The 15,391-nt window shown below is 43.9% G+C and overlaps 1 protein-coding gene across 1 annotated transcript in view; it reads right to left on the bottom strand.

Moving 5' to 3' along the window:
- ntn3 (netrin 3) overlaps positions 1-15,391 on the bottom strand; it is a 102,352-nt gene that overhangs the window by 25,542 nt on the left and 61,419 nt on the right. The window contains exons 4-5 of the mRNA XM_033040728.1: positions 12,248-12,397; positions 6,508-6,561 (exon numbers count right to left, since the gene is read on the bottom strand). Of these exons, the coding sequence (XP_032896619.1) occupies positions 6,508-6,561; positions 12,248-12,397 (204 nt within the window). The remainder of the gene's footprint in view (positions 1-6,507; positions 6,562-12,247; positions 12,398-15,391) is intronic.

The following is a 15,391-nucleotide window of genomic DNA, read 5'->3' as shown; positions in this document are numbered from 1 at the left end:
ATGGGAGATGAGGGAATCTACCAGTGTCCCGTGTCACTATGCCTTTGTGAAGTACGTCCATCTGCAGCTCCTGACTGACCGCATGAGGAAACTGGAGTTGGAGGCACTCAGGTTCATCCAGGATGTTAAAATCATTGTAGATGTGAGTTTAGTGAGGTGGTCACACCTGAGGAGTGGGCAGCAGGTAGTTGGAGGGGCTGGTCTTTATTAGTCTAAATGGGTACATAATTATCAACATGAGTTATATAGAGGGATTAGATAGACTTGGGCTGTTGTCTCTGGAGCGAAGGAGGCTGAGAGGTGACATGATAGTGGCTTATAAAATCAGCAGTGGCATAGATAAGATAGTTAGTCGCAGTCTGTTTCATAATGCCCAGCTGTTGGAGGCAGGAACAGTAGAAACACTAAAGAGGCTTCTGCACAGGTACCTAAATGAGGGATATGGAACTAATGCAGGCAAATGGGATTGTAACAGATAGGCAGGGTGAATGGGTAGATGAGGTGGGCCGATGTTGCCCATTTCTGTGCTGTACAACTCTATGACCAGTTGGCCGAAGGTCCTGATTCTATATGACCCCATCAGAGGCTCAAATGAAGAGAAAATTTGCGAGCAAGATATACAGGAGATTGGTTTAATGAGAATGATCAGACGAACCAGCACACTAAATTACCGGCTACACTGGTCATCAAGGGAAGAGATATCGCTTCAGACACCTGAATGCAAATGTCCAACAGAAAATGCCATGACCAAGGGAACAGATGGGGAGAGAGCAGGAAGCTGAGTAAATTGCTGCTTGAGGAGAGATTTCTTCACTCAGTGGTGAAACTTTAAAAACTTTCGACCCTGGAAAGTTATAGAGACTCAGTTATTAATTCGTACAGAGCGGGGGTTGATAGATTTTTGTACACTCGACAAACAAGGGATGTGGAGATAGGGTGTGAAATGCTGCTGGTGAGTCAGCTGTGAACTTGCAGGTTGAGGAGTTGATGGCTTCTTGCTTTTGTTTCTTATATACTATAGTATAAAGTGAACAGAGCTACAAAGTAGGATGGCATGAAAGACTGCAAGTGCTGGAATCCAGAACAAAAAAAAACAAACTGCTGGAGGGAACAGGATCAGGCGTGACCTGCTCAGTTCCTCCGGCTGTTATTTCAAAGCTTCAGAGATTATAGTCCACTCACTGTACAGCAGCACACAATGTGCAGTCCTTATATGGTGCCACATGGCCATACAGTCCAGAGTTCTGCACAATGTGCCAGAAAACATTGATTATAAGGAACACAGCCTTCTTAAATGACCCAGCAAGCCACTCTGTTTTATTATGTCTGCTGTGTTAATACAAAAAAAGAATAAAACCAGATAGAATACCTTCATTGATCTGGGTGCGAATTCTAGACATAGTAAAGTGTTTCCCAGTCAATCAAAATAGCAAAGATCTTCTTACAGACATCTGAAGATGTACTTAAATTCGGAGAGCTGTTCACAAACTCCTCATGCAACATCCTGGCATAGCCATACTCATAAACTCACACATTGCAGACATCGTGGCATACTCTGTCATCACAGTCCTATTCCATTGACAGGCCAGTGACCAGAAAGGGCAGCACAAGGTATGCAGGTGGGGGAGTAGCCATGGGGGTCCTCAATGTTGACATCTGACCTCCTGAAGTCTTATGTCATCACATCAATAGGAAAATAAATCTCCTGGTTATGAACCACCATCATCACTTAACTGATGAATCGATTCTTCTTCATGATCAACATTTGCAAAAAGCACCGAAGATACCAAGTACTTTGCATCATGCCTGATGCTAAATGTACACATCACTAGATATCACACCACATACATTACACAGCAGTGTACAGTGCATAGTTCCATTGCTGCATCATACCACATAAGACAGAAATTATATTTTGAGTAAGAGAAACCAATTAGTCCCTTCCTTCGATTCGAGTGATACTTCACTGCTTGAATGAATCACTAAAGAAATTAGCATTTGTGAAAAAGTAATGTTAGAGAAATTCATGGATTGAAAAGTGATAAATCTGTAACCTGATGACTGACATCCTGAGGAAATTGTAATGGAAAACATTTTCAAAAAATCCATAAATTCTAGAATAGTTTCTCAAGGATGGAAAGTTTCTATAAAATATAATCCCACTATTTCAGTAGGAAACCAAGAAACAACAGGCTAGTTATCCAAATATCAGTCATAAAGAACATGCTGGAACCTATTCATAAAGAAGTGGTAACAGGACACTAAAACAGAAAAACAATTAAATGGGATTAATATGGATTTGTGATAACAAATCATGTTCGACAAACCTGCTTGAGTATTTTGAGGTTGTAATTATCAGAACACAGAAGAGAAAAGTGGTGGATGTGGTACATTTGGACTTTCATGAACTCTTCAATAAGATGCCTCATATGTTATTGGACAAAGCTGGAGTGCAGGGTAATGGTGGTAATATACTAATGTAGATTAAAGCTTGATTACAAGGCAGGAAAGAAGATACGGGTAAAAGGGTCATTTTTGTACTGAGGCTGTGACCAGAGGTGTGCCGTGGGAACTGACTGATGTTGGAACCCCAACTGTATCACTGATTGAGAACCAAGTAATAATATATCCAAGTAAAATAATCAAGCTGGGTGGCTGAGTGAGTTGTGAGGAAGAGGCAGAGTGCCTTCAGGGTGATATAGACAGCTAGACGAATGGCTGAGAGCATATAATTATGGAAAAAATTACGATCATCCAATTTAGTGGAAAAAGTACAAAGGCAAAGGATTTTTTAAATGGCAAGAGATTAAAAAGTCTTGGTGTTCCAAGGGAACTGGGTGTCCAGGTCTATGAATCACTGAAAAATACAATACGGATTCTGCAAGCAATAAGACAGCTATTATTATGTTGGCCTTTATTGCAAGAGGTTTTGAGTACAAGAATAAAAGGTACCTTACTTGAATTGTAGAAGACTTTAATAAGCCAGGTCTGGAATATTGTGTTATGTCTGATCTTCCTACTTCAGGAAAGTTGGATTTGTAATATTGGAAGGACAACAATGAGTCACTGTGTATAATTTCACCTGGGACAAGAGCTTTGCCCGTGAGGAAAAATGATGCAGACCAGATCTATCTTTTTCGAGTTTTGAAGAATAGGATGTGATCTCATTGAAATATCCAACATTCTTCCAGAATCTGACATTGTAGATGTGGAGTTGATATTTCCCTGGTTGTGGCGGCTATGGAAATGGGTCACAATTTTAAAATAAGGGGCCAATTCCATCACCCGGAGAATAGTGAATCTTTAGAATTGTCTATGCAAGGGAGCTGTATCGATTCCGCCACAGAGTTAGTGGATGACAGAGACCGATAGAATGTTGGATGTTATGAGAATCAAGGAATATGGAGCTAGAGCAGCATAGTGATAAAAAATTAGCCTTGTTCTAATCAAATAACAAGGCAGGTGCATGGGCCAAAGATACCTTCTTTTGATCCTATACCTTATGCACTTATGCACTATGGTTTCAGAATTATTTGATCTGTTCATGAAATTGATGTAAAATCATTCTTCTGATCTATGCCGAACCTGACAATCTGTTGCCCAAGATTTATTTTTCAATACCAATTACCTGAATCACAGAGGTTACATCTTACATAGAAACATAGAAAATAGGTGCAGGAGTAGGTCATTCAGCCCTTTGAACCAGCACCACCATTCTGATCACGGCTGATCATCCAAAATCAGTACCCCGATCCGGCTTTTTCTCCATATCCCTTGATTCCCTCTACCCTAAGAGCAAAATCTAACACTCTCTTGAAAACATCCAATGAATTGGCCTCCACTGCCTTCTGTGGCAGAGAATTCCACAGATTTACAACTCTCTGGGTGAAAAAGATTTTCCTCATCTCAGTCCTAAATGGCCTAATCCTTATTCTTAAACTGTGACCCCTGGTTCTGGACTCCTCCAACATCGGGAACATTCTTCCTGCATCTACCCTGTCCAATCGTCTAAGAATTTTACATGTTTCTATAAGATCCCCGCTCATTCTTCTAAATTCCACTGAATACAAGCCCAGTTGACATATTCTTTCATCATACTTCAGTCCCGCCATCCAGGGAATTAACCTGGTGAACCTACGGTGCACTCCCTCTATAGCAATCTGCTCTCCCCCCCTTGAACGTCCAGCCCTCCACTCACTCTGCAACAACCCCAGACTGGGTGATCAAACCTGCCAACAAGGGAGGTGCTGTGGTAGTCTGGCGCGCTGTCACTACAAGGCTGAGGCCACGTGCCAACTCTCAGACACCTCCTCCTACTTATCCTTGGACCTTAACCCCACAGAAGAGCACTAGGCCACTATCTCTAGCATCACTAACTTCATCAACTCTGGCTCCTTGCCCTCCCAAGCCTCCAACCTCATTGTTCCCCAGCCCGATTTTACCTTCTCCCCAAAATCCACAAACCTGACTGTCCTGGCAGATCCATTGTTTCTGCCTGTTCATGTTCTACCAAACTTATTTCCACATACCTCGACTCCATCCTATCCCCCCTGGTCAAATCCCTCCCTATCTATGTTCAAGACACCTCACACGCTCTTCATCTACTCCAGGACTTCCGTTTTCTAGGCCCCCCATTCCCTCATCTTCACCATGGATGTCCAGTCACTCTACACCTCCATTCCCCACCAGAAGGGTCTCAAAGCCCTCCGGTTCTTCCTCGACCGCAGAACCAACCAATCCCCGTCTACTAACACTCTCCTCCGCCTAGCGGAGCTGGTCCTTACCCTTAATAACCTTTAGTTTGACTCCTCCCATTTCCTCCAAATACAAGGCGTAGGTATGGGCACGGGCATGGGCTATGCCTGCCTCTTTGTTGGGTACGTCGAACAATTCTTGTTCAAGGCATATCGTGGCCGTATCCCTGAACTCTACCTCCGCTACATCGATGACTGCATTGGTGATAACTCCTGCACCCACATACAACTCACTAACTTCATCCATTTCACCACTAACTTCCATCCTGCACTCAAATGCACCTGGACCATTTCCGACATTTCCCTACCATTTCTTGACCTCACTATCTCCATCGCAGATGATAGACTACTGACCGACATCCACTATAAACCCACTGACTCCCAGGGCTATCTGGACTACACTTCTTCCCACCCTGCTTCCTGTAAGGACTCCATCCCCTACTTCCAATTTCTCCATCTACACCGCATCTGCACACCAGGGCATCGGAGATGTTCTCATTCTTCAGGGAACGGGGGTTCCCCTCTTCTACTATAGATGAGGCTCTCACCTAGTGCTCTTCTATACCCCGTGACTATGCTCTCACTCCCCATCCCCCCCACTCGTAACAAGGGCAGAGTCCCCCTTGTCCTGACCTTCCACCCCACCAGCCGTCACATACAACAAATAATCCTCCGACATTTTTGCCACCTCCAACGTGATCCCACCATTTGCCACATTTTCCCATCTCCTCCCCTGTCTGCTTTCCCAGAGACAGCTCCCTCCGTAACGCCCTGGTCAATTCGTCCCTTCCCACCCAAACCAACCCCTCTCCGGGGACTTTCCCTTGCAACCGCAAGAAATGCTACACTTGTCGCTTTACATCCCCCCTTGACCCCATTCAAGGACCCAAGCAGTCTTTCCAGGTACGGCAGAGTACCTTACCTGTACCTCCTTCAACCTCCTCTATTGCGTCCGCTGCTCTAGATGTCAACTGCTCTACATCGGTAAGACCAAGTGTAGGCTTGGCGATCGCTTTGCCGAACACCTCCACTCGGTTCACAATAACCAACCTAATCTCCCGGTGGCTCACCATTTCAACTCCCCCTCCCATTCTGTCCTGGGCCTCCTCCATGGCCAGAGTGAGGACCACCGTAAATTGGAGAAGCAGCACCTCATATTTTGCTTGGGCAGTCTGCACCCCAGCGGTATGAACATTGACTTCTCTATTTTCAGATAGTCCTTACTATCTCCTCCCCTTCTCAGCTCTCCCTCAGCCCACTAGCTCTCCTCTTCCTTTCTTCTTCTTCCCCCCCCCCCACACATCAGTCTGAAGAAGGGTTTCCACCCAAAACGTTGCATATTTCCTTCACTGCATAGATGCTGCCTCACCCGCTGAGTTTCACCAGCATGTTGTCTACCCTCAATAGCAATAATGTCCTTCCTCAAATTAGACCAAAATTGCACACAATACTCCAGGTGCAGCCTCACCGGGGCCCTGTACAACTGCAGTAGGACCTCTTTGCTCATAAACTCAAATCATCTCGCAATGAAGGCCTACAAGCCATTAGCTATCTTCACTGCCTGCTGAACCTGCATGCATACTTTCAGTGACTGATGTACAAGCACACCCAGGTCTCGTGGCACCTCCCCTTCTCCTAATCTGACACCATTGAAATAATAATCTGCCTTCCTGTTCTTACCACCAGCACCCTCTTGAGGAATATCTCCTCACATAACTCAATGGTACAATTTCAACTGAACTGTGTCACTCACCCACAGGTTCCACGGTGCTGCTTGCCACCCACCTCGGCGATGCTGTTGGGATCTCTGTGAAAATGAACGTCAAGAAGTGCTCAGCTGCACAACTGTGAGAACAACTTGGAATCAACTCACTGAAAGCCTCTGAATCTGACATGGCAGTTAAATGTCCAGAAACCACAGTGATTAGTTCAATCACCAATTAGATTCAATCTGTAGACTGTCCCATAATGCTTATATTTCACACATCTGAGCACCGGTGACTAATACTCCAAGAGAAAAACTGGGGTGAAGAAGGGAGGGAGTGATCACACTGAGGGAGGAAGTAAGTGAGTAGGATGAGTGACAATAGGGATGGTGAAGGAAAGTGAAAGGAGAGGCGGAGAGTGAGTCTGATGGACCATGAATATGGAATATTTAAAAAATGAGAGTAAGTGACAGAACAAGTCTGAACAACAGAATGTGAGTGTGAACAATGGGAATGAGGGTGTGAGGGTCAAAGAGTTAGATCACAGATTAAATAGCAGAGAATCCACGGTTGAAATCTTGAAATTATTTCTGGTGTGACTAATGTTATCCCCACTATTTAAGAAAGGCGGGAGAGAGAAAACAGGGAATTATAGACCATCGGTGGTGGGGAAGATACTTGAATCAATCATAAAAGATGAAACAGCGGCACATTTGGATAGCAGTAACAGGATCGGTCCAAGTCAGCATGGATTTACGAAGGGGAGATCATGCTTGGTTAATCTTCTAGAATTTCTTGAGGATGTAACTAGGAACTAGGAAAATGGACAAGGGAGAGCCAGTGGATGTAGTGTACTTGGACTTTCAGAAAGCATTTGATAAGGTCCCGCATTAGTGGGCAAAATTAGGGCACATGGTATTGGGGGTAGAATGCTGACATGATTAGAAAATTGGTTGGCAGACAGGAAGCAAAGAGTAGGGATGGTAAGTAGTGACTAGCGGGGTGCCACAAGGTTCGGTGCTGGGACCGCAGCTATTTACAATATACATCAATGATTTGGATGAAGGGATTCAAAGTAACATTAGCAAATTTGCAGAAGACACAAAGCTGGGTGGCAGTGTGAACTGTGAGGAGGATGCAATGAGAATGCAGGGTGACTTGGACAGGTTGGGTGAGTGGGCAGATGCATGGCAGATGCAGTTTAATGTGGATAAATGTATGGTTACCCACTTTAGTAGCAAAAACAGGAAGGCAGATTATTATCTAAACTGTGTCAAGTTGGGAAAAGGAGAAGTACAATGGGATCTGGGGGTCCTTATTTATCAGTCAATGAAAGTAAACATGCAAGTACAGCATGTTGGCCTTCATAACAAGAGGATTTGAGTATAGGAGCAAAGAGCTCCTTCTGCAGTTGTACAGTGCCCTAGTGAGACCACACCTGGAGTATTGTGTGCAGTTTTGGTCCCCTAATTTGAGGAAGGACATTCTTGCTATTGAGGGAGTGCAGCTGAGGTTTACAAGGTTAATTCCTGGGATGGGGGGACTGTCATATGCTGAGAGAGTGGAGCGGCTGGGCTTGTATACTCTGGAATTTAGAAGGATGAGAGGGTATCTTATTGAAACATATAAGATTATTAAGGGTTTGGACACGCTAGAGGCAGGAAACATGTTCCAGATGTTGGGGGAGTCCAGAACCAGGGGCCACAGTTTAAGAATAAGGGGTAAGCCATTTAGAATGGAGATAAGGAAATACTTTTTCACACAGAGAGTTGTGAGTCTGTGGAATTCTCTGCCTCAGAGGGCCGTGGAAGCTGGTTCTCTGGATACTTTCAAGAGAGAGCTAGATAGGGCTCTTTAAGATAGCGGAGACAGGGGATATGGGGAAAAGGCAGGAAAGGGGTACTGATGGGGATGATCAGTCATGATCACATTGAATGGCGGTACTGGTTCGAAGGGCCGAATGGCCTACTCCTGCACCTATTGTCTATTGTGACATGCTAGTGAGTAGATGAACAAGATAGATCAAGTAAATGCGGGGCTGAGGGATGGGGTGGGAGTGTGAAAGTGAATGTCGTGAGTGAATGTGAGGGTCAGAGTGCAAATGTGGACAGGGTGAATGAGAGACAGGTGAGTGTGAAGCAAATGTTTGAGACACTGGAGGAGTGCACATGATTATTCTTTTGTTGTTCATAAATCTGTCTGTTTGGCAGTTTGGCCACGATCTGAAACAAATCCTTTCTCTTGCAAATGTTAATGAAAAGCCCAATGCTTGGTTGTTCCCTTGAGTAGAACCAGCTGTGCCTGGAACCAGCAGGTGCCTGCTACACTTTATGTTGTTTTTCAGAAGGTGCATGATGCATCAATTGGCTGTGGGAGGAGGTTCAGAGAATGGTTATATTCCACAGGGATAGGAAAGGTCAGGAGGGATATAGGCCAAATACAGGCAAATGGGACAAGTGTAGATGGGGCATCTTGGTCGATGTGGACAAGTTGAGCTGAAGGGCCTGTTTCCGTGCTGTGTAACTCTATTACTCCATGCCTGGGACAGTTTCCATCGGCTGGGGATTACATAGGTGGTGTTTTGATTCTGCGACTAGGAAAGTTTCAATAGGCTGAGGGAGGAAATTCCTGGGATGCAAGGAGGGTTGTCCTACCAGGAGAGGCTAGATTGTTTGGGTCTGTTGACTTTGGTGACAAGGTGTGAAATATCAAATCTCAATGGAAATTGACAACCTAGATGTTGAGATGTGCTCACCAGTGGGGAAATGACAAACAAGGAGAATTTGCTATACACAAGGGCTATACACATGGGGTCGGTTAATAAACACCCAGGAGTCTAGAAACTTCAGAAGGTGGTAAATCTCTGGAATTCTCTTCACCCAAGGGTGGTGCAGGCTGGATTTAAGGTGGGTATTTACGGTGGAGTGAGAGAAATCTTTGAAAGAGCAAGGCATTGACAGTTATGAGGAATTGGCACAGAAGAGTTAAATTAGCCAAGATCATATTGAATTGTCACGCAGCTTGAGGGGGCTGGTGGCCACATCCTGCTCCAGTTTCCTTGTGTTCTTGTGTTTTTTTTTTAATTCAGTGGGTGATTGGAGTTGCTGTTTGGGGAGTGCAACAAGGGCAGGGGCAAGGGCTGGAGATGGGTGGCTCATGTTGGCGACTGGGAGAATATCCATAGGCCGTGAAAGGAGCCTATGATTGGGTAGATTGTATCACTGGGGGGAGTGTCATTGGACTGGGAGAAAAGGTTCTGAATCTGTGAATGGGGGGAGGGGTATTCTTGGATTGGGAAAAAGCCTCAGCCCCTGCGTAGAGATGAGTCATTAAAATTGTGTGGAGATGTTGCTGCTTAATTAGTTCACCATTCAGAGATTAATGTTCCTCTCAGTGCAAGCAATGATTTAGCGAGTGTAAAGTAATGCTTTGACATTTCAGCCTCAAATCAGAGCCAGTCAGGAGAGCAATATGTCCAATGTATTGTCGGAAATTTTTGACAAAATACAAAGTGCAGCTGTGGCCTTGAACAACGCCAAGCATGGAAACGGTTCAGCAGAGTTCGGCATACAATTCGAAATGCAATGAAAGTGCAAGGAATGTTGGGAATGTTGGAAACTTTTGAAAAAGAATGTCATGTTGCTTTGATTTTTTGATGATTTTGAATCGTAGTCAAGGCTGGCTGAGGCTGAGGAGGTTTTGATTGTTGGAAAGAAATGGGAGTCCATTGGGAAGTGTGCTACGGTGAGGGACTGTCAGCATGCCCATTAAACAAAAACCGAGAACAGAGAAGGAAATTGCAAAGCACAGCTATGATGTGGAAAGCTGTTGGGCCAACAACTGGATGTCGGGCAGCTGGGAGTGGGTGAAAATGACGTGAATTCTTTCAAGTTACAGAGTTGAGGTAAAGCCAATATACTAGGTAGACCACGATTAATTAACAACAAATAAAGATACTCAAACTGTTGGAAACAATGGCTAGTCATAGTATTATGGTTAAACATGCAGATTAAAGTAGCACCATCTGGAGCTATGTCTACCTAGTTTCAACATTGTGTACAGCCTAATCTTGCACTGGGCATTGCATGTAATAAAACTGCCTAAGCGTCATTCAACAGTGAGGAAATTGGAGATTCTTAGGTTTAGGTTTCGGTTTAATATTGTCATGTGTAACGAGGTACAGTTAAAGGCTTTGTTTTGAATGTTATCCAATCAAATCAGATAACACTGATCAAGCCAAACTCAAGTACAACAGGTAGAGCAAAGCATTAGATTTTGGGAGGTCTTCATTTTAAACTATCAAACCAGAGTCATAAACAAACAAAATTTGCACAACACTTATTTTACGAGAGTTATGTTTTGCTCAGTTACACAATCAAGCCAAACTCAAGTACAATAGGTAAAACAAATGGAAAGCTACAGATGAGGTAGAGGAGAATCTGACAGTACCCTCGTTTATGGAAGGACCTGAAGCCTGATAACAGGGGGGGAAGAGGAGTTCTTGCAGGCAGTGACTGGGGTTGTGAGGGAATGAGGTCAGAGAAGGAAACTTTGTTTTCAATATGTTAACTAATGCCCGCGAGTAAAAAAAGGTCGCCATGGAAAAAATCGATACTTTTTTACTCGTAGGTTTAGTCATAGTAGGTCGGCATGTTCGTCGTAGGTAATCGAGGATAGTCGAAGGTAGTCGTAGAGAGTCTTCATCATAGTCGAAGGGAGGTCGAAGGAGATCGACGGAGGTCTCCCCCCCTTCCTCCCCTCACCCCTTCTCTCTTCTTCTCTCCCGTTCTCCCCCCCCCCAACCTCCGCGCTCTCTAAAGGACTTAGCATACATTGTGGCTGCCGTTGACCTTCCTCGCGCAGAGAGCGCTCGTCCGCTTTCCCTGGCCCTCACCTTCGCGGTGTGTGTGTGTGTGTGTGTGTGTATGTGTGTGTGTGTGTGTGCGTGTGTGCGTGCGTGCGTGTGTGAAAACCTGCTTTCAACGCGGCCGGTCGATCCAGCTCGAGGCTTTCCAGGAGAGTGCCCTCGAGTTCGAAGGTCGAAGACACTCTTCTGGACTCGCGCATTAGGTCGCTCAAGTGGGACAGGTCCTTCACTTTCCATTATTCCGTGTCCAATTTTCCCGAAGTTAGTCGTAGCTAGTCGAAGCCGCTCTTCAACATAGTCGAAGGAGGTCTTCTACATAGTCGAAGGAGGTCTTCAACATGTCATTTTTTCAAACTCTTCGAAACTCGCCAATTAGGGCACCCAAGTGGGACAGCCCCTTTACACTGCGTTCACCAATTACAACTCATTTGTTCATTTTATTAATGAGAACTGAGCAAAACATAACGCTCATAAAATAAGTGTTGTGCAAATTTTGTTTGTTTATGACTCTGGTTTGATAGTTTAAAATTAAGACCTCCCAAAATCTAATGCTTTGCTCTTCTTCAGCCTTCTACAGAAAAGGTCATAAAATAATTGGAAGTGATTCTTCACTCATTTTCTGACCATACCACCAATTTGACTGTATCTTGATACATTTAAATCATTGCCTTACATTATGAAATTAAGAAAATATATATATAATGTGTGGAAAAAATCGAAGAAGTCCCATATATAGATAATAAAATCCTGACTATTCTCCTCATAATTGTTTGTTATCTTCTGAAAATAGCTCAGTATGCAAAAGAAGACAAAGTGTGATAGTTCCTATAGCTTGCTTGGAGTCCTGGATATAGCGTTCTGACTTATTTCTAACCTAGACAAGGGGTCTGATTTAATAATGCAATAAAAGTGAAACTCACTGATACAAGGGGCAACAGGAGAACGGCTCTGCTGGTAACCCTTGGCACATCGGTTGCATGTGATGCCAGTCACGCCATCCTTGCAAGGACACTGTCCTGTTGTTTGATTGCATGTTTTACCCGCAGCTCCAACAGGGTGACAATCACAAGCTGTGGAGTAAAGGAAAGCCACAAATTATTGAAAATCAGCCAAATACATTCATTTGGGAAGTCAGATAGTGTGACTGACCAAGGGAAACCTGTCCAATGGAACCTTTCTCGAAATATGCTTCTAAGTAAAATTATTAAAGAACTAAACGTGAAAACAGTCAAAGTCTGAACAGTTAAACTATCCATTGATATTTGTGGTAAAAGGATAGAAACTTCAGTTAGTTTCAAGACTCAAGCTCTTTCTCCACTGCCCCATCCAGCAGTCCATCAGGGGTCAAACATGGAGTAAACACAAAACAATAAAGCACATTGGCAGCACAGTTGAGTAGCAGTAGAGCCACTGCCTTACAGTGCCAGATACCCGGGTTCAATCCTGGCTACTGGTGCTGTCTGTACGGAGTTTGTACGTTCTCCCTGTGACTGCGTGAGCTTTCTCTGAGTGCTCCGAATTCCTCCCACACTCCAAATACATACAGGTTTGTAGTTTAATTGGCTTTGGTAAAAATTGTAAATTGTCCCTAGTATGTTGGCTAGTGTTAGTGTACGGGGTGATCGCTGGTCGGTGCAGGCTCGGTGCGCTGAAGTCCATGCTAAATCTCTAAAGTTTAAAGTCTAAAAAGTCACAAGAAAAGGCCCTTTGGCCCACCATGTCTGTGCTAAACATGATGCCAATTTAAACTAATCTCATCTGCCTCCATCCCTGACACGTTCACGTGTCTCTCTGTCTCTCAAATGTTGCAATTGTATCTGCTACCACCTCCTCCGCAGGCAGCACGTTCCAGATACCCACCACTCTCTGTGTAAAAAAAGTGCCTCATAAATGTCCTTTAAAATTACTTCCTCTCATCTTAAATTTATACCATCTAGGAAAAAGACTTTGAGTAGCTATGCCTATCTATGCCTCTCATAATTTTATAAATGTATATCAGGTTGCCTTTAGCGTCCAAACATCCAGAAAAAACAATCCAAATTTGTCGAAAATCTAATGCTCTAATCGAGGCAACAATCTGGAGAATCTCTTATACTCTTTCCAAAGCTCCCACATCCTTCCTATAATGGGGTGCCCAGAACTGCACACAATACTCCAAATACAGTCTAACCCAAGTTTTATAAAGGTGCAATATGATTTCATCTGAAACTCAATGCCCTGACCAATGAAGGAAAGCATTCCATAAACCCTTCTTTACCACTCTATCTATTTGTGCTTTCACTCTCAGGGTGTAATGAAGTTTCACCCCAAGGTTCCTTTATTCATCAATGCACCTAAGCCCTGCCACTTACTGAATACTGTCCTGTCATGCAACAACAAATTGGGTTAGATTTGAGGTGACCGACAGAGTGGGAATGGGTCTACATTCGTCTGGAGAAGCCATAGTAGTTAGGAGAGTAGAGGCAGGCGTGAGCTTTGCCATCAAGACTAAACTTCTTCGCAGTATAATGGAATTAATGATGGGCTCATGGCTCTGTAACTCCCATTGAAGCATGAACACAATTCTTCTCTGGTCAGTGCTTAAATGGTTCTGTGAAGATCGGGACTCAGGGGTCACTGATGTAACTAGGTCAGAGAAACTCCTAATTCTTGGATTCTTCAATGCAAGAGCTGGAACAGACTAACAGGCCTGGAAGGGAACCACTGGCGAAAAACAGAGTTGGAAAGTGTAACAGTAATAGCCTGCTGCTACTCAGATTGTTCAACACACATGACCTAATCATAGTCAATACCATCTTTTGTCAACCAAATCATCATAACACTTCTTGAATGCTTCCGTACTTTGAGCATTGACAGTTAATTAACTGTCTTATTGTCAGGAGCATTGCACAGGAAGTCGTGAGAGTGACCAAGCCCGTGTGTGGTGCAGTGCCAGACAGATCACAGGCCCATTATCTCCAAGCTCAGTCTCTGCAACTCAGTGTACACAAGCTCGAGGATGATGCAGTGAAACCAAGTTTGCAGCAGAGCTTGAAGACCAGCTGGTTCATCTGAACCTTAATCCAACGATTGGAGGATGGCTGGGTCCTACTCAGAGACACCATCTACATAACTGCCTGGGGAAAACTTGGACTAAAGATATGGAAACAAACAACCAATTCATTGAAAATGATGAGGAAATTAAGTCTCTGTTTGGCAAGAAGCACAAACTTCACAGAACATACCACAGCAAACCGACATCCAGTTCTAAAAAGGATGCCTTTTCCAACAATGGCAGGAGTCCAAAAAAAAGCTCCACAATGTGCCAGATCTGTGGCTCAATAAGAAGGCAGATGAAATACAGAAGGATGCTGATCAGAAAGACTTTAAACATTTCTATGCTTTTCCAAAATCTGTACATGTGTCATCTACTAGTAGTTTATGCCTGCTGGGTGCACATGGACTGGAAACTCAGCACTGAAAAGGAGATCTTTGAGAGAAGGGATTTATATTTTAACACTGTCATAAACAGACCATCTATAATTAACGATGAAGCTATAGATCGCATGCTACCACTGCAAAAAAACCTTGCTCTTGCTGAACCCTCAGCCTGTCAAAAGTTCAAAAGTCACTGCCACAAATATCATGTAGTAAAGCTCCAGGAGCAGATGCTCGACAAGCAGAAATCTTCAAAGAAGTAGGGGTGACTGTTGATTGAGAAACTGACAGCTATTTCAGGTGCTACAGAACAAGGAAAAAGCACCCCAGAACTTCAAGGACACCTCAGTTACTCACCTATACAAGTCTGTGATAATCACAGAGGAATCCCTTTACTCTTAACTACTGATAAAATCCTCGCTAGAGTTTGAACATTCATCTTACAGGTGGTCCACGATATGGTCTTATCTTAATTGACAGAACGGCAGTGGATAAAGCCAACAGCTTCAAATTCCTGGGCATGCACATCTCTGAAGATCTGCTTGGATCCAGCACATTGATGCAATCATGAAAGAAGCTCATCAACGCCTCTACTTCCTGAAAAGATTGAGGAGATTTTGTATGTCACCAAATACTCTATTAAACTT

This window comes from Amblyraja radiata, chromosome 22 (assembly GCF_010909765.2).
Source record: "Amblyraja radiata isolate CabotCenter1 chromosome 22, sAmbRad1.1.pri, whole genome shotgun sequence".
NCBI lineage: Eukaryota > Metazoa > Chordata > Chondrichthyes > Rajiformes > Rajidae > Amblyraja > Amblyraja radiata.
Note: the sequence above shows the minus strand (reverse complement) of the source record. Positions and strands in the feature narration are given on the sequence as shown.